Here is a 19,844-nt window from a genome sequence, read left to right as displayed (position 1 = left end):
TGTTGCGTCTTAGTTTTAGGACTGTTTAAAATAATCTCGGAGCCCAGACTATCCAAAGCCCCCGAAATGTACCATTTGAAATGAGCTGATGGGTTTCAGAGCGAAAGAATACTTGTGTACTAAATATCAAAAATGTTTATAGAGAGAGGAGCCATAGTAAGTGTGAGCACATTAAGAAGAAACACACATGCTGTGCTCCCTGAAGGCATGTCACCCCCGACTAGGAAGTTGACGCATCACCACCATCCGTGGCTATGAGGATGGCGACTCCATTAGAGTAAACACCACTTCCCACCAGCCGTGGTAGCTCATGCCTTTAACCCCAGCACTCAGGAGGCAGGGGCCGTGGATCTCTGAGTTCCAGAGAAGCCCTGTCTCCAAAAAACAAAAACCAGAAGTCGTTCTCACAGCTATTGTGTGCTGGGCTGAGGATGACAGTCCCATGACACAAAGGTATGCAGCACACAGCATACCGTGTGGCTAGGACAATCTCTGTGTCCTCTCTGCTGTGTCAGCCTGGCTGACTCTTTATCTTGCGCTTTCCTTACACAGGGGGATAAAAGTGTGACTGGAGAAGCAGGTCTCACTGTATACCTCGGGTAGCCTGGCCTCCATGTTCCCTGGAGGCTCACACGTCACAGTTTTAAGGATAATCTTACTTTCAGGGCTGGAGAGATGGCTCAGTGGTTAAGAGCGCTGACTGCTCTTCCAGAGGTCCTGAGTTCAATTCCCAGCAACCACATGGTGGCTCACAGCCATCTGTAATGAGATCTGATGCCCTCTTCTGGTGTGTCTGAAGGCACACAACTAGCAGTGTACTTATGTATGTAAAATTAAAACAAAAAACAAAAAAAAACAAAACCCCTTTCAGTCATTGACACATAATTGAATCTGTAGTACTGTTTTTCTCTGTCTTCCTCCTGTGTTCTGCTTCTGCTGATTTGTTGGTTTGTTTAGAGTTTCACTGTGTCTACTTTTGCTTTCGGTCCCCTGCAGGACTGTTTTCTATAGAGCAGACCAACTGCAACTCCCTGGTTCTTTATTTTTTATCTTCTCTCACAAAAAGAGAATGATTTGTCAATTTTTAAGGGGGAGGGAGAGAATATTTAGAACATGTAAAAATTCAATGCAATTCAGATTTCATTGTTCACAAGAAGTTGTATGGGCACAGCACACTCATCCCTGGGTGGCAGTTTCAGGGCCGGAAGAGTGGAGTGACAAAGTTGTGACAGACCTTAAGCATAGGGTCTATAAACTTGAAGTGTTCATTTTATGTGCTTTCGAAAAGAGGGTGTGCTAGCTCTCAGCATTGGGCATCATGTGGGAGCGAAACATGGCTGCCTGAGTATGCTGGTCTTATGAGGTTAATGTCTCACATATTAGCTTGGACCTCTAGTACAGGGGCTTAGACAGCTAAGCACTTTCCAAACAGTACTTTTTTTGAAGACATTTAGAGCTGTGACATGCTGTTGTGAAGCCACTAGGATAATAATTTGCCACTGGGATAGGATCTCACTCTGTAGCCCAGCTCGGACTTAGAGCAGAGTTTGGTTTTGCATTAAAGAACAAATAGTAACTATTTAAGGCTTAGCACACGCAACAGCAATGCAATAAATACTACGCTTCTCCCTGGAGATCTAAGGAAAAGAAAAAGAGTGAGTTGGCCAGATGCGGCCTGCAAGCTGTAGCTCACCAAACTCCGAACTTGTTAGGATCGGGTGACATAATAAATAGTGCACAGTAAGGACAGCGTCTGAGGTGGTGGGCTCGCTGTTCGGCTGTTCACACGTGTTGGCGCTTCCTGCCTACGATGTGATTGGCTTAACCTGCTAACGGGAAGGACCTCAAAGCCTCCGGTGACCATGGTTTAAGGAGAAAGGCGATACAAGTTGCAGTCCATTTGGAAGGTCTGTTTGGGTTAGAGGCAGCTGATGAGTCAGAATTACACTAATTACTCATCATAATTATGGAGTTTAAAGGATGGCACCAGGGGACATGCCAGACTGGGTGGGGAAAGCCCACAAGGCCTCAAGCCTACATAAAGGACCAGCAGCAACTGAGGAAGGCCGGGGCGGGACAGGTGGCCATCCCCAGAAGCGCACACCAGTTGGTTGTCCAATGCCAAAAGGTCAGCCGTGGAAGCATACATACGAGTAACAGATGAACTAAACAGAGTCTATTTAGTAAAATATATGTGTAAACATATATGTGCGTGATCACAATGAGAACAGAGGCCATGAATTTGAAGGAGAATTGCGAGGGACGTATGAGAGGATTTGGAGGGAAGAAAGGAAGGGAGAAATTTGGTAATTAAATTATAATCTCAAAAATTCTTTTAATTTTTAAAAGTATTGAATTTAGGTATCTGGTAGCCATTGTAGCCTAGACTTACTAAGCATTATCGTTTCCCTTTGTGTGTATTTGTGAGTGTATGTGGACACATTGAGAATATTTGTGTGTACGTGTAGCAACCACACGTTGTCTTTGCTCCATCCACCTAGCTTTGTGAGATAGGGTCTCGCATTATCCTGGAGCTTGCAGAGCTCAGCTGGATGTCCCCACCTCCCCTCTCTGGGTTGCAAACCTGTGCGGCCACACCTACCTTCAGCATCACACATCTCATAAATTTTGCATCCCAGTTCTAAGTATCAGACCTCCACCCAAGGTTAATATGCATGAGATATTGCTGAAATCTGAAACTTTGATTATAAAAAGATTAGCACTCAGTAAAGGCCAAGAAGTACTTGATCAAAGGACATGAAAGCTCACAGGAGATAAAGTAGATCACTGTTCACACCCCGACTGAAGGACAGATAACACATAATATCACCGTAAACCCCCTAGCATTCCGGGGGTTTATAAGCACTTGGGATATTGACATTTTATATTCTACACTGATGGCAGGCAGCTTGTGTGAACTTAGAAAATTGACTTTGTCTCATTATAAAAGACTTTGATGTTTGTCACAGTTTCTGCATTCTGAATTTACTGAATGGCTCCTGGTGATAATCCACTTTACCAGTCCGGCCTTTGACTAACGTGACGTGACGTGTTAACTGCCGAGCTTGTGTGTGAACTTGCTGCCCTGTTGGTCTCAAGATTGCTTGTCCCTGCACAAGTGGTGTGCCCCCCAACCGGCCGCTCCGCATTCCTGTGAGGTGGTGATTTCATTACTAGGACGGTTTGGTCTGCTAATTGGTCTCCTAAGCAGGTGACAGAGGAGGATCTATCTGCCTGAGGAAAGGGGAGTGTGCTTCTTAAAAGCATAACCCTTAGCTCGGGCTAGAGCTGCTGTTTTCCTCTCCCTCGTGCATATTTTCCTGGCTGCTTTGTGAATTACTTAAATGTTTTTACTGTGTTTTATTTTAAGTGATCATTTTGTATCTTGAGTATATTTCTTTTAATGTATTTAGTAACTGCCATGGGGATTATACTTGCTTCTCACAGTATTGTGTGAGAATTTTTACCACGTCAGGTAGAATAGATACCCTTGCCACAGTAAGCCCTTACCAGCTTTATGCTGTGGTATGTGACCATCTAGTATTTATTCCAGTACAGACACCAGAGGTACAAACTGAGGTAAAACCCTGCTAGCTCAGTGAGGTAACTTTATTTTCTTAACTATATACAGAATATCTGTTTACAAGCTTGATTCTACAACTAAGCTGCTAGTTCTTTAGAAATCTCTGTGTCATTCTGCCAAGCTAGGCCACCTTTCTCTGGAGCTCCTCCAAGGTCAAGAGTGTTCCTTAGCTCTCCTTCCTAGAATCCTGCTGTCCCTGTGTCCTGACAGATGCTTTCCTGTGATTCCTGCAAACCCAAAAACAAAATCCTTCTCTTTCCCAGAACTCCTTCTATAAAGGCTCTTCCAAGGAGAGAGAGGGAGGGAAGGAGAGAGAGAGAGAGAGAGAGAGAGAGAGAGAGAGAGAGAGAGATATCAAAGGCCCAATTGCTTATAAAAGTCTCTAGCTCCTCCCATACCCTTGGCACGTTGTCACCATCATGGGTGGAGAGGTTCCAAGCCAAGTCAGTAGAGGCAGAAGCTCACAGTAGTGGGGGCTCAAGGCCACCCAGCTATCCTTGCCTCCATTCATAGAGCAAAGACACAAAACCTCTCTCAAGCAACTTGCCTTAAAATAGGCAGGAATAGCATTCTTATCGAAGGAGGCTTTTAGAAGCACACCAGCTGCATCTCTTCTGGATACATCTAACTTCATCTGACAAATGCAATATCTATTTAAGATTTTATATTTTGCTAACAATTAGGTTGTCTATGTACAATAACCAAACATCCTGTAACCATGGTATAGCCTATCTCTCTCCATATTGGAAACTCCATCCAAACTGTTTCTGTAAAGAATTTAAAACAATACTGTCTCTCTTATACAGAGATATTGATTGACGGATGAACCATTTCGGCTGCTCTCTTGTTCTCCAGTTCCTGATTTCCCTCTACTGTCACTTCCTGTCTGCAGAATTAGCATGACTTCTATAGCAGGCCTCCTGCACAGGAAGTCGCTGTTTTCCTTCATCTTAGAATGCTTTATTTTGTCCTTATTCTTTAAGGGTATTTACACTAGAAAAGGAACACAAGGTTAGAGGTCTTTACTCTCAGCACTTGAACCGGCTGCCTCTAAGTTCTTTCTTTATCAATTTTTAGTAGCTAGATGTTTTTGCCTTTTAAAAAAAAACTTTAGTTTATCTGTGTGAGTGCGTGTGTGCGTGCATGCATGTGTGCGTGCATGCATGTGTGCGTGCCTGCGTGTGTGTGTGTGTGTGTGTGTGTGTGTGTGTGTGTAGTTCTCAGTAGCTCTGTCTTGCTCTCTCTTCTTTGGTTGGTTGGTTGGTTGGTTGGTTGGTTGGTTGGTTGGTTGGTTGGTTGGTTGGCTGGTTGGTTAGTTGGTTAGTCAGTCAGTTGGTCGGTTGGTTGGTTGGTTGGTTGGTTGGTTTTTGAACTGAGGTATCGTGGTCCAGACTAGTCTTGAAGCAGATGGGGTGTCTGGGAGGCCCATGAGCTCTGGGTGTGGAAGCAGTGCCTGTTACAGAAGTGCATCACTGTGCCTGAGTTCATTTCTTTCTTTTATTGTAGATCTTTGTTCTGTCTTTTTTAATAATGCCATTTTGAATAGAGTGATGGCTCAAATTAGAATTGGTGTTAGATTTTCCATTCTGATTATCTGCTTGCTTTTGTTTGTTTGTTTCCCAGAGGGAGATGTAGGTAGCGCTCCCCCTAAGGACCCAGTGACAAGGCAAGACCCAGTTCTGCCAGAATTGACTGGCAGTTGTTGGCTTCCTTGGAGTCTAAGTGAGGAGTTACTTATAGAGGCGTAGGCTCCTCCATCCCAACAGGCTATCCAGGAGAGTAGCTTCTTTCCAGTCAGGATGAGGGCGCTCCCACAGCTGCATAGATGGATCCCTCCTTTCCAGTCTCCCCTGGCAGACAGACATGCTCCTGCATCTGTCTCCAGGATGCCATGTGTAATTAAGGCACAGTTGCATGTAACAGGGGTAAGGGAAAGCTGGAGACTCAGGTAAGGATCTCCAAGTCCTCTCTCTACCACTCTATGAGGGGACACCAGCAGACAGCAAGTCCCGCTGGGACTGTCCCACTGCTGGGAGTGCAACAGAATTCCAAAGACTGCAGCTGCTTGGCTCAGAGAGAGGCTCACAGCAGTAACGGAATCTTTGGGAGCAGAGATCATGGACTGGCACTGTCCGTGAGCTACGGACGGTGTAGCTGTGAACCCAGCATGGAGACTGGCATGTGCGCCCTTCACACTGGCCCCTTGAGGCTCTGATACAGATGCAAAGAGTTGGTGTCTGTCTGCCAGCATTTGTACTCCGAGTCTGAAAATGGAGCGAAGCAATCATTCCTGTGTGACTTTGGATGACTGTCATAGCTAAGCCATCTAGTACATTAAATCGAGTAATTTAAAACAAAACCAACAGCCATTGTGTGTTTCTGGAGAGTTCTGACTAGGAGCTAATCATCTTCTCCTCTCTATTCCAGACTTGGGCCTGGATCAATATATAATAAAACGTTTTGACGGAAAGGTGAGTAAGCTGGCACACGGATGTTCTAATTTTCACTAAAATGGTTTTCAGGGTCCTCTAAAATCACATGACAGACCCATGCATACCGTTTAGCTGCATCTTCAGGAGATCCTACACAGGAAATCAAGGGAGGGTTTTTGTGTGTTTATTTGCTGGGGTTTTTTTTGTTTTTGTTTTTGTTTTTTATGTTTTTGTTTTTTTGGTTTTTGGTTTTTTTTTTTTTTTTTTTTTTTTTTTTTTTTTGATTTGGTTTTTCGAGACAGGATTTCTCTGTGTAGCCCTGGCTATCCTGGAACTCACTCTGTAGACCAGGCTGGCCTCGAACTCAGAAATCCGCCTGCCTCTGCCTCCCAGAGTGCTGGGATTACAGGCGTGCGCCACCATCGCCCGGTTATGTTTTTGTTTTTTTTAATGAATGTAGCTCACAGCTTGTCATATATTGAGGCTGAATTCAGTGTTTACTGACTTTAGAATATTAACATAAAAGTTGTCATAAAGATGACCGAGTGCCCCTGTTACTGTTACATGGATGTATAGATGCATACATGTGTAAATGCAGTGTGCTGGGTCTGTGTAGACTTGCTTGTATGTAGATGATTTCAGGGCTGACCACTTGGAACTGGATAACTAGTTAAAAAGCCGCTCCCTTTGGGATGACCGAGCCTTCTCTTTCAGCAGTCCTTAACTGCCTGTAGTTCTTTGCTTAGGGGTAGAACCCCAGGAGATTTCTTCTTTTGTGAAAGCCTGCCTCTCTTTTATCAACTGTTGCATTTCAGAGCTGTCTACTCAGAGGTCTTCAGTAAAGAATGCTGACGTCTATAGCTGATACTACTTAAAGAGTATGTTTTATGGAAGAATGCTATTTTTAATATTCAGACTAAGATTAAAAGTTCCAAAACTTCAAGTCTTGGATGACTTCAGATTTTCTCTGATGATAAATTTGGAAAAAACAAAAACAACAACAAAATCTCCTTTACCCTTTTACAGCTGAATATCTTTTACAGCTGAAGATCATTTTACAAGTAGCTTGTCTCAACGGGGGAAGGGGGCGTGGCAGCAAGCCTCATGACCTGAGTTCTCTTCCCAGAATGCACCTGGTGGAGGGAACTGACTTCTTCGGGTTGTCCTCCTGACCCCTCAGGCATACGAGCCTACACAGAACATGTATGAAGCACACACATAAAAGAGTAATAAGTAAATGTCAAGGGGATTGGAGACATGGCTCAGTGTTTAAGAACATTGACTACTCTTCCAAAGGTCCTGAGTTCAAATCCTAGCAACCACATGGTGGCTCACAACCACCATGAGATCTGATGCCCTGTTCTGCTGTACCTAAAGACAACTACAGTGTACTCACATATAATAATAAATCTTTTTAAAAGTTAAATAACAAATTTGTTAGTACTATTAGAAATATGATAATATAACATGGAAATGGAGGGGTTTTTTTAGTACACCCCTCCTAATATGCATGTTTTCACCTAAGATTTGTTACTATAATCATTTCATGTACTATACATTATTTTTTAATAAAAAGTATAATTTCCATTTAATATTTTTAGCATCTAATAATTGGCCTATAAAACAAAGCATTTCTTTCCAAACCGAGCTGTATTTTACAGTAGTGTCAAATGTCTAGTCTTAGTCGCTGTCTTTAGTTGGTGTGACGTACCTCGTGTGGTTTGTAGTCTCTGGGTCCCATATTGTCTTACTCCTTCTTCTTGGCAATCTAAATATAGAGAGTTGCACCCTGCACTTACTATTCCTGTAACGTGTAAGAAGCAGCTCTTGGAATCAGATACGGTCACGTTCCCTTCAGACATCGAGGGGGAGAACTTCGTGCTGCAGATGTGATTGCTTCCTGAGCAGGGATGCAGAGATGCTGTTGCCGAGTTTTGATGTTACCCTGGGCTGCTCTCCCTAGAGATGATTAAGTTCTTACCCTGTTTCCAAGCAGAGCAGCAGCCGCCACCGCCACAGGTTCCCACTGAAACACGCCAGTCCTCTTCCCTACCCAATCTTCCCTTTCTCCTTCATCTCCTCCTTTCCTGTCCGTCTGTCTGTCTTTCATTGTTTATGATGGGGATTGAACTTAGAGCCTCTTGCAGGTAAAGTCAATGCTCTACCACTAAGCTGCAACCTCAGCCCCCAAAGCTCTTTAAAAGTTACTGACATGTCACTGGATTCTCTCCCGCCCTGCAGGCGTCCACTGCACTCAGCTGATTGTTTCCTCGACTATACAGAGACACTTTAGTTTTATGAGGCCCCACTTGTCAATTGATGGTCCTAATATTTTCACCCTCCCACCTTTGAGAGACTTAAAATCAGTCAAGTCCACATTCTGTTGAATTAATATATGTATTCAGGTCTTACTGATGCTAAATACAGATAAAAATAGGCAGAATTTTTGCTTCTGATTTATGTTTTTGTTTACCCGCCAATGCCATCTATAACAATAGGATATATCCCTTATGTTTGTCTTCTTTTGCAATGAGGAAATGTTTGAAAAGGGAGACAAGGGAAGGTAGATTCATTCCAAAACAATGAATGAATGAGCTTGTGAACAAGACTCTTGAAGCCTGGAACTCGCACTGATATTTCAACTAGATATTATTGGGGTGTGAATAGAAAATGAGGACTTGACCCTCCCAGGTGTGGTTGAGGAGGTTTATTATAGATATGGGGGAGGGCACCGTCAGAGGCACCTGGGAGAGTCTACTGAGCACGGCTAGCAGACTGAACTGGGCCAGGAGAAGGGTGGGATGGGGGGGGGGGGAAGGGCGTGACAGAGAAAGGAAAGAGGGAACAAAGAGAACACCTGGGGGCATGGGCAAGCAGGAGGCCAAGACCCTAAGAGAAGAACCAAACTGGAGAGCCAGCCAGGAGACAAAGAAGACATGTAGCCAAAATGTCTGGGCTTTCTAGGAAAAGGGAGCTGGAGAAGCAGAGCTCAGGGCTGGAGAGGTTTAAGGTGGAGGGAGGGGGTGCCAGCCTTGATGACTCTGTGCTGGGCACCTGTGAGTAGGGACTTAGGTGGGCAGGGCAGAGTCGGCTTTGATATGCTAAACCCCAGGTAGCCTTTGTTTTTTTACTTTCTTTGAGACTTAACAGAGCAATGGCTTGATTTTGTTTGATTTGTAAAACAAAGCAAAACCCCTATCACCTATGAGCAAGTGGTTGTCAATGGTTTGGTTTTTCTAGTTTAAAAAGAGGTAGAGGCAGGTGGATTTCTGAGTTCGAGGCCAGCCTGGTCTACAGAGTGAGTTCCAGGATAGCCAGAGCTACACAGAGAAACCCTGTCTCGAAAACAAACAAAACATATCTAGTTTAAAATGAAATCGCTAAATAAAAATGTTTGAGTGAGGTGTAGCCTTTGCCTTTAATTCTGGGAGGCAGAGGCAGGTGATTGTTTTTGAGTTTAAGGCCAACCTGGTTTAAATATTGAGCTCCAGGCCAGCAAAATACATACTGAGACCTTGTCTCATAAAGGAAAGAAGGGAGAGAGGGAGAGAGAGTGGGCATGGGAAAGCAAAGTCTTTGCATAGTTTGCTGTCTATCAGGTGCTGTTCATATGTTGATACATAATTGCTCATTACATCTGTAGCAACACTTCTTGGCATTTTAGTTTTACAAATTAAGAGAATAGACAAGCTAGGTCACTAGACCAGTCACACAATAGGGGGTTGTAGAGTACCTTGTAGAATTTGACCTATTCCTAAATAGTGTTAATCCCAAAGATGTGAGAGAGACCACCTACTCAAATCACCACAGCCAAATAAAGCAAACAGTTAAAGCAAGCTTTTTTTATGCCTGTACATGAGCTACCTCCTCCTAAGGCGGGGTACAAGAGGCCAGCCTTGGACATGAAGAAGACTAGGTTTTTATAGTTGAGAGGTAGGGGGTTTCCAAATGGGGAATTGGGTGGCAAAATAGGTGGAGCAGAAGTAACAAGGGTTTCACAACCCTTTGAACCAGAGGTAGGGTTGCAGCATGGTCATAAAGTAGTCATAACAAGGTGGTCATGACAACAGGTGACCATCAACGGGTGACCATAATCACCTTTAGACCAAAGGCCTGGTTGCCATTTCCTGGAGCAGGTGGGAGTCCTTTGTAGTTAAGATCACAGGTGGGGCACCGCCTAACCCTGGAGAAACAGATCTCACCATAAACAGGAAGGAAGGAACCAATTTGTCATAACTGAAAGATGGCCTTTTAGCGTAAAATGGACGCAGGCTAGTTCATCAATAGGACTTTTTTCCTCATCCAATGTTCTTGCCTTATTACTGTTTGAATAAAAGTAACATCCCATGTGCGCACACACACACACACACACAGACACCACCCTCATGTCTCTTCCACTTTCAGATTGGTGAAATTAATGTGCTCTGCCCATTTGTTGATGGTAATGGTTTTTGGTTTGAGGGTCTGGTTTGGGTTTTCAGAATGGTGGGTTTTAAGGATTGCCTAATCTGGTCCTTAATTTGAGCTGTCCTGCCTCTGCCTTCCAGATAAAGCACAGTTAGAAACGGAAAATAAATGGAAAAAAAATAACGTTTTATTTCAGGAAAGAAAATATGAAGCCTACAAATTTAATAACTAGATTTAGAAACTAGAATCACGCTCACTGTTGTGTATCCCACTGTGTCCCACTGTGGTCAGATGGCATTTTGGAAAGCACTGCCTGTCTTTCTATCTTAAAGTCACTCTTAAAGTGATCCATCCTGGTGGTGTGGAAACTGGACCTCTTCTGATGGGAGTCAGTCTGAGTAAGATGTGGCTTCTGTTATGGGCAGGACCAGGCTTTCTTCTTCCCAGTAGTGGCTTGTTGTGTGTGGGACGGAGCAGCGTCTGAACAGGACTGGTTATGATAACCTTTCCTTTTCAACCAAAAGCTCAGAGTGTAATTTAACTATTACAGGGAACCCAGGTACTGAGTCAGCGCTGCTGAAATCCTCTGGACTGCTGGGGTAGCTCTGTACTTCAGCCTGGACGCAGCTCTGAATTCAATCCCTATCACAAAGAGGGGGAGGAATGTTAATTATTTGACACTTGCTAAAATTTCCAATTTTTTTTCTGAGATTTTTCCCATCTTTTCTACTCAGAGGTTTTAAAATCACTTCCGTGGTTTCTTTTCTTAAGATTAACTTCAGTTATTTTTCTCCATACAGTATCACTAAATAACAACGAAATCTAGCTCTGGCATGTGACCTCTTTCTTTTCCAAGGCATTTGTTTCCGTGGTGTGCAATCCTGCATCTGATAGCCATGTGTAAGTGACCGGTAGATGTTATACAACATGCTGAGCCAGGGTCAGAGGTACAGCTCTGTTACTCGCCTGTGCAGTAGAGCAAGCGTGTGGACTTGAGATTGCTGTGCCCTCCCTCAGAGAGGGGCTCTTCTGCACAGTTGAGGGGCCACAGCACCCCTAGCTGAGTGTCTCCTGCCTTACCGGAGAACTGGGACAGTGAGGGCAGCTGTTTTGCACAATTATGAGCCCACACTCACTTTATGGAAGGTCTAACTGCTAACATCGGTCGTGGTCTATAATGGCCGCATACCCCGTGCGTAATTGATTTCTCCGTTCAGTCATATAGAAAAGTCTTCCTGTGCTGTCCTTGACTGGTTATTTTGTATAGACACTCCATTGGCCCACAGGAGCCCCGGGCTCCGTGTTCATAGGAGCCCACCCTACCCCTCTACTGCAGAATCCTGGGGGCCTCTGCCACCCCCATCTCAGACGTGTAAATCACTAGTAACTCTTGCTTTTCACTCAAGAACTTTCTTAATGATAACTGAGCTTGATTTGAAAATGACGGTAAGTTTCGATCAAATTTTATTTCACAGCCAATGAAGTTGACTTGTGTAAGCGTTTTGAAACCACTTGATATTTGGAGTGGAGCCAGGTTAAATTAACTGACCTAAACTACTTCCTCAGATAGCAGCCAACACAGTGACAGTCTTGGTTACACAGGACAGCCCCGATTTAATGGAACGTAATGGAGGTTCCTGTTCCCTCCAGAACTGCTCCACTGAACAGTTACAGCCCCCTGAAGTCACCCGGATTTGGTTGGTTGTGTGCTGGAGTGAATGGCACGGCAAGCAGTTTACCATAGAGTTGAAACTACATCCTGCTAAAATTACAAGGCATCCTGGTAGGAAACCTTCATTCCAGGACTGCATTGACTGCCCCGGGGAAGATATGGAAGCTTTTCAACTCTTTTTTGTAAAACCACATTGACTCGCGCCTTCTCTCTAAGGAGTGTGATTTGGTACTGGGAGGTTGTGTTGTAGATCTTTGTCTTCTTGTGCCTAATGGGTGATGTCTAGAGCATTTGTCTGTGTGTGTTCCTGTATTTCTAGGTTTACAGTGATAATTTCCACAGGCTGTTATTGTTCCTTCACATGTTGTGCTTTGTGATACATGTGTTTGATTTGGGGGGCTTGTTCATATAATCAATATCAATGTGTTTTTTCTTTCTCTCATCTTCTGATCAGGAGTTCTGGCAGGTACTGACCCAGCAGCATGCGCTTTCGGTTAACCCCTGCTCTGGAATCCGTACTGATGCTTCAGAGGCCGAGGGTCGTGCATGCCCCGGGCCTCCCCACGCCCTGCACAACCGTTTCCACCCCTGACTTACATTTCTTGCTTTATCTCTAATATGACAATTCAAACATTGCATGGTCCTCAAGAATATAGAACCCACAATAACTCAGAGGGAAGTTATATCAGTAGCTGTTAACACAGAAGGACAAGAAACTTTTGTGGGCATTAATTGGACATTTCAACGTTGGTATTGTTTGGGTTGTTTTGTTCCTAAACTATCATGGGAACAGGAGACAGTTTGAATTAGTAGATTCACTTTTCTTTTGAAATTTCTTAATAAGTGCAGATATGATGTTGCTTGGTTGCTCTTTGCTCAATAAAATAGCTTAAGTTGGGACCTATTTAGACTTCATTATTGTGTCCCTTTGAGCCAGGAAATGACTGTCACTTGGGAAAATGAGCAAACACATGGGAAGAATATACAGGTAGAGCAGGCCAGGATTGCCAAGGACAGGCAGGACACGTGCTTTTTAAATTGATTTTGACTGGGACTCTCAACTGTAGATTATAAATTTTTAAACTTTATTCATTTACAGTTACTTTTACATTTTTGATTGTGATCTGTATTAAAAATCTAAAGTCAACTTACATAGCAGCATCATTTGATTTGAAGTAATTGATGATATAATTAATGAAGACCATGGGGTAATCTTTCTTTTCCTAGTGCATTGCCCCCTGTGCTCCTGTTTTAAAATGGGGTGGCTGTTAGTAGTTCCACAAACTGTGGCATTAACTGTATCCTGAAGCAAACAAATACTTTAAAAATTGCATCGGGGCTGGAGAGATGGCTCAGTGGTTAAGTACACTGACTGCTCTTCCAGAAGTCCTGAGTTCAGTTCCCAGCAACCACATGGTGGCTCACAACCATCTGTAATGGAATCTGATGCCCTCTTGTGGTGTGTCTGAGGACAGCTATAGAATAGGAGTATATATTAAATAAATATGTATCTTTAAAAAAAATTGCATCAAAATAATTCACTGCTTCAAGTTTTGGGGATTTTGTTTCAGAATAGCTAAGGTACAAGCAAGTGCTAACCAGAAGAAAGTGTCGCTGTGTTTGCTTGGACCAGGACCACACCTTTAAAAAGAAAAGAGAGTTGAGGGCCTGTCCCACGAGAAAGCCCTTCCCAGCCTCTCAGTGCGGTTGGGCAGAGGGAGGCAGCTCAAAAGCTCTTTCTCCTCCTTAAGAACCGTGTGCTTTCGATGTGAAAAGACTTGCCTTCCGGAGCGAGAGACCCATATAGCAAGGAGTGAGGAGAAGAGACAGGAATCTTGACTCCAGGTTGAGAATCAACCATCAGGCCACTTGCAGATTGGCACTGTGGCCTCTTCAAAGAGGAGCATGTGAATTTTGAAGCAGTCTGTATTTTCCTATTTGTATTTTCCTGAACCTTTGACGGGTTTCTAGAATCAGTATCTGAATGCAGTATGTAGAAACTGTTTGGCTAAGATTAAAATTTGAGATGTTAACTACTTTTAAACCAGTTTTTACTGTACCCTTAAATCCCTTGTGAATTTATATTAAGTATAGGCTTTTCTCCTGAAAGATACAAAGGGAATTGTTCATATTAGTTTCTAGAAACAGTGCTCGCTTTGGTGACACTAGTAGTATCTTTCCAGCCCCCATGCAAGCCGCAGTCGCCTAGTCAGAGAAGGTGGACCCTGGCCTCTCTCTGCAGGATCTGCGCTCTCTCTCTCTCTCTCTCTCTCTCTCTCTCTCTCTCTGTGTGTGTGTGTGTGTGTGTGTGTGTGTGTGTGTGTGTGTGCATGGTGTTCCTGCTGCCCGCCTGCCTAGTGCACTGGTCTTCAAGCCTGCTCAGTAATGACATGAGGCACTCAGGGCAGTGCAGTGAGGAGTACCTGAGGTCTCTTTCCAGTCTCTGCAGTTCCACCACTCCTAAAGTCTATGGATCTAGCAAGTTTTGGTTATTCAGGTTGAAAACAGAAATGCTAACACAGTCACTAAGTCCCCCAAAAGGATGTCATTTACTTGCTGCCACTGCGTCTTCAGATACATTTTTATTTTAGGTTATGTTATGTTTGACCTTGAGGTCAACCAAACCCATCTGACGCTCTACTGTTTATTTGAAGCATAATCATAACCGGCCATTACATCTGACAATGCCCTCGTTCTTTTCACCATAGAAAAGCTCACTCTGCAGCTCACTCTGATGTCAGAGGTCTTTGTTCTAGACTGACTTCCTTTTTCATATGATTTGAATACGAGTATGTTTTTCATGAGTCTAGAAGAGCTACTCAAAACCAGCATCCTCCATTCTGTAGCTGCAGGTCCTCAATTTGTTCTAAGTGTCTGCAGTACTCTGTGGCTGTACAGAGTCTGGGAAACGAGTTCTTTGAGAATAGAAGGCTTTAAGGGTATAGAAGAACATTTTATTTTTGAAGTGATGCACATTTTGAAAATGAATGAAGTAGACATTTGGCTAAGCAAAGGCGTACTTAATCATTGGCACAGCCTTTCCTCCAGGCAAGCTAAGCCCCAAAACTAATGCTCCACCACAGGGAGTTGAGTTTTCCTTCAAAAGTGTCCCGCTTCGGAAATGACAAACATGGACCCCGTGTGCCCCTTTGCTGGTCATAGCATATGAAGGTCAGAGGTCCATGATAGAGCTGTAGAGTCAGAGCCCTACATAGGGAATAGTGGCTCCATTCCCTTGGGCAGATAGTTATTTAAAGTCTCTAAGCCTGAGTCATCTTGGACAGGATCACATGTGTTGAGATTACAGGTGTGGTCCACCACGCCCCAATTACATACCACCATGGATGGAACCTAGCACCTTCCAGAAGGCTACATCTCCAGCCCCAGGAGTCTTTTGTGGATAGCTCTTAATGTTCAATCTCAAATTTGAAACCAAAATTTTTTTCTCACAGGGCTTCCTGAGAGACAGTAGCTGTGTCAGTCAAGGGTGTGAGCTGTGATTCTTGCAACGAACCATTTAATTTTCCTTCTGTGTGTCCCTTGCTCCAGTTTTTCCAAATGGGGGAGGATGAAATTACTATGTTGACTTATTCTTTCCAAACGGGTGCTTGAGATTGTTTTACATGGAGTGACAAGGCCATTTATGATAACTGACTACAACCAAGATGGCCGCCAAGCTCAGGCCTAGTGGGGGTAGGGGCTTGCCTTAGGGAGTTTGTGTTCAGTGCTAATCTATTTGTGTGACCAAAGTTCAGAATTCCATTCTTAGATTTAGGTAGCAGGCTATCAGAAACGATCACATGTCATTTGTCCCACAACGGAGCTGATGTGACGTGAACATCAGACACGTGGCGCCAGAACACATCCACTCCTCCTCCACTTTCCTCCTTCAGCAGCTACTGAGGATTCACATAAGTCATCTCAATAAAGTTCTGCCCTTTGCGTGAACTTCACTCCATCCCGGTGGATTTATTTGAATCCTTATTACTGCTTTTAACCATCTCATCCACCGCTGCTATATTTTAAGCATCTTCATGATAACGTTTTCTCCGAGGCTAACTAATGAAGTCAGGAGAGCATCTCCTTCTGGTATTTGGGTTGTTCTCAGAGCTCATGTGGTTAGAGTTGGGACTGAAAAGAGAGCTGCTTTCCGCAGTTGGCATGCGCGTCACCTTCAGCACCCGCCTGCCTCGGCCTGTTGCACAGTCCCTTATGTCGCCTCCGATGAAGTAGACCTTTGAGACTCTGAGTCAGAAAGGGGGAAATCATAAACTACACTGAATTGGAAACATTTAAACTTAATTTTCATTTGTCACGCACCAGAGTCTACCTTTCTACACAACTGGGTATGGACCAAATCAAGAGTGACATATTTTAGCTGTGCAACAAGTTCTGTTTGATTGAAAATAATGTGACTGTTTAAAATGAACATTTTCCCAAGGCTTTGGAAGCTGTCTGCGCACCAAGGAGATAATGAAGTATGAGATTCCCTGCTTGAGAGAACTGCTGGGCTTTCTCTTCTCTAACACTCCCTTTCCCCCACCCCTCAACCCCCGTAACTCCAGGTTTGGAAACACGATGCCAAAATCAAGTTTTTTGGAAGCAGTATATTACTGTCATTAAATTTTAAAGTACAACTTCAAATATTACTAGAGGAATTTGAAATCCCTTTTAGCAATATAGAGAAATATTGATTCTCGTTCTTCATTTTTACAGTTCTGGTGATTCCACCCAGGGCTTTGTGCATTCGGGGCGGATAACTCGTCCAAGGAGCTACAAACCTTGCCTTATTTCATTGTTTTCAAGGCAGGGCCTCCCCATGTAGCTCTGGTGGGCCTGGGACTCACTCTGTATCCCATGCTGGCCTGGAACTCAGAGATCTGCCTACCACTGTTCCCCAAGTGCATAAGCTATTACACCCAGCACCTTTTTAAATTTTGAGATGGAGTCTTGCTAAATTGTCCCTATGGGTAGCTTATAATCTGTCTCAGCCTCCAAGTAGCTGAAATTACAGGCCTGCGCCATCATACCTGGCAAGAAACACTGATAATAAAATAATCTCTAATAAGTGTCAGTATTTTAAAAATGAATCAAAAAACCCTTGAGGTCCGTGAACGATGACATTTTAATTTATGTAGCAGCGCCACACTCCTTCTTAAAAGTTTCTGAACTCCACAAAGATTTTCAGTTTATAGGTTGATACCCAAGCATTTCCTTTGTGAATCTGCTCATTTCCAGGAGCTACTTTTTTTGTCTTGAACTTGAGAACTTGGAAACTGGGTGTTAAGTAGAAAGAATAAGGAGGTTAATTGGCTCCATCTAATTGAGCCTGGGAAGGGGAAATCAATTGCTCCATTTTGATCAACCCCGTAACTAGCTGGTTGGGATTCCCCAGACCCTGAATGCTAATACATTGGTGTCCTGACTGGAAACCCAGCCCCGGGGTCCTTCATAGCTCCTGCAGCTCTAACCATAAGCTTATGAGACTAGTCAGAAACCAAAGGGCGGGCACTTGAGCACAAAGCCATCCAACCCTGTTAAACTCAGGGTTTTAAGTTCACTGTGAAGTATAACAATTACATGTGTGGAGAACAAGTTGCTATACAGTAATTTTACCTAACAAGTTTTTCCCTCGTTTCTAAACCTAAAAAGCCAGGTCTGTAGTAGAGGCCTGCAATCTCTGCTATTCAGGAGGCTGAAGCAGGAGGATCACGCTTGGAGGCCTGCCTGTACCATAAAGTAAGATCAAGGCCAGCCTGGTAGTTTAGTGAGCCTCTGACTCAAAATAAAACATGAGGTCTGGAGATTCCACTCAACAGTGTCTTGCCTCTCACATTCAAAGCTCTGGGTCCAAGCCCTGGTAAACACACAGAGACACCTAGGTCAGGGGTCTGCAGGTGCAGTGCCCCTCGGTGGAAGAAATCTTGCCTTGTACGCTCTAGTTTTTGATTCCTTGGAGGGGAGGCAGGGTTCATAGTATGGTACCACAGTACAAGTGAAATCAAGGCAGCCCCCTTGAGGTGGGGTTTCTTAAGGTTTACAATGTCAGCGTCTTTCTTACTGATCTCAGGACTGTAGCTCTGCTCTCTTCATTTTGAAATAAGGCTAGGTTTTAAGTTACGTTTTATTCATGTATGTCCAAGAGCTTGTTGCTTTGAGGCCTTCTACAAGATTTTGTCATCCAAACGGGGACATTTGTCAAGAAGTTGAGTTGAATTTCAGAAATTGAAGTGATGGATTGGGGGAAAATTTGAGAGGTCACACCTGAGCTGTCTACTGTGGCCCCGATGCTTCAGAAGCTGCCAACAATTGCAATTGTTTTAAAAAATACTCAGCAAATTTTTACCATACACTGAAATGGCTGGAGCCCTCCCTTGAGATCCTAAAGGCAAAGACGTTTCTCCCAGATGCTCACTGAGTTAATACTAAAATGCACCCAATCTTATAGCATATACTCTGCGAAGACAGTGGAAACATCTTTGAAATATTTCTTGGCACTTTTAAATACAGCTTCAATTTCCTTCTTACAGTTTGTCTATTATCTTTGCTATTTATACTGATTTCCTACTTATATTGAATTAGTGCATAGTCTTTGGATTTTCTTAGAAAAATTACATTTCAAGGAGAAAATGTTAAGGAACATTGTGTTTTCCTTTAAAATGTGCCTCCTGTTAGCTCTTTGAGCAAACAGATGATATTTGTTAAATATATTAGCCCAATATTAAACATTACCTGGAAGATTAAACAAGGGAACATCTTGCTGGCATTTTCTGTTTGGAAAATTGGACATTAATGAGACCGTTGGAGTCAGAGGCACTGCTCTGAACTGTCTCTGTTCTGCCTGCTTTTCCACTTTTATTTTCCATCTTTACCAGACTTGGACTTTAAAATTTTCATTTTCAAACTCATATCTCTGTTTTTATAACTTTCCTATATGTCACAGTCAATTGATTTGAGGATATCATCTATGAAAGCATTATATCTTTGAAAAAAAGAAAAGAAAAGAAGAAAAGAAAAACATCTAAGAAGAGACACAGGCACAAAGCAGTCTAATAATTGACTTCCTAATAACGCTCCACCCCTCTTTTTTTCTTTAAAGACATCATCTCATTGTGCACACCAGGCTGGCTTCACACTCACAGAGGTCCACCTGCACCACCTCTCGCAGCCCCACCCCCCAGTCCTGACCCGGCCCTTTGATGCTCTCCTTGCTTTAATTTGAGACACCACATTTGCTGGCATTATGATAATTTTGGTGGCTATGATTAAAATGTCCCAGCTTTTGCACAGATCTTCTGTAGAGCTTTGGGTGTTTACAAAACTGTAGCACTGATAAATGTGCAGTCCTACTGTGTGCCGGCACACTGATGGATGTGCCATCGTCCTACATGTACCCTCCCCCCCCCACCCCACTGCCCTTTAACAAGCGAGTGCTCAGAAAATACACAGACGGCTTCTGTCTCCCTCTTCCTACCCAACTCTGAAAGCGCTGATGGAGTGTGGACTTTGTGGAGTGAAGAGACTCTGATCCCATGGTGCATCCCAGAGCAGGTGCTGCTTTAAGCATCGCTGGTTCTTGTCACCTTGGAAGAACTGCTGGGAGGCACACACATTCTGTGCTAACTCCCTCTCCAGCACCCATGCGTGCCTGTGCATCTGCCCTTGTCCCCTCTACGTCTCCATTCTTCGAAGTTTCCTTTCCTCCCTGGATGCACCCTTCTGTCCCGAGTCCTTGTTTCTTGCATTGCTT

At 43.6% G+C, this 19,844-nt stretch overlaps 1 protein-coding gene across 2 annotated transcripts in view; it reads left to right on the top strand.

Annotated features, from left to right (window-relative positions):
- Window positions 1-19,844, top strand: part of Micu1 (mitochondrial calcium uptake 1) — a 145,360-nt gene that overhangs the window by 37,316 nt on the left and 88,200 nt on the right. Inside the window, exons 5-6 of one of the 2 annotated variants that reach the window (XM_052164221.1) lie at window positions 6,011-6,054; window positions 12,549-12,560. In XM_052164221.1, coding sequence (XP_052020181.1) covers window positions 6,011-6,054; window positions 12,549-12,560 — 56 coding nt within the window. The remainder of the gene's footprint in view (window positions 1-6,010; window positions 6,055-12,548; window positions 12,561-19,844) is intronic. The other variant, XM_052164220.1, reaches the window with a different exon arrangement.

The sequence above is a fragment of the Apodemus sylvaticus genome, chromosome 19 (genome assembly GCF_947179515.1).
Source record: "Apodemus sylvaticus chromosome 19, mApoSyl1.1, whole genome shotgun sequence".
In the NCBI taxonomy this organism is placed as follows: Eukaryota; Metazoa; Chordata; class Mammalia; order Rodentia; family Muridae; genus Apodemus; species Apodemus sylvaticus.
The sequence above is the reverse complement of the archived record's forward strand: the minus strand, read 5'-3'. Positions and strand labels throughout refer to the sequence as shown.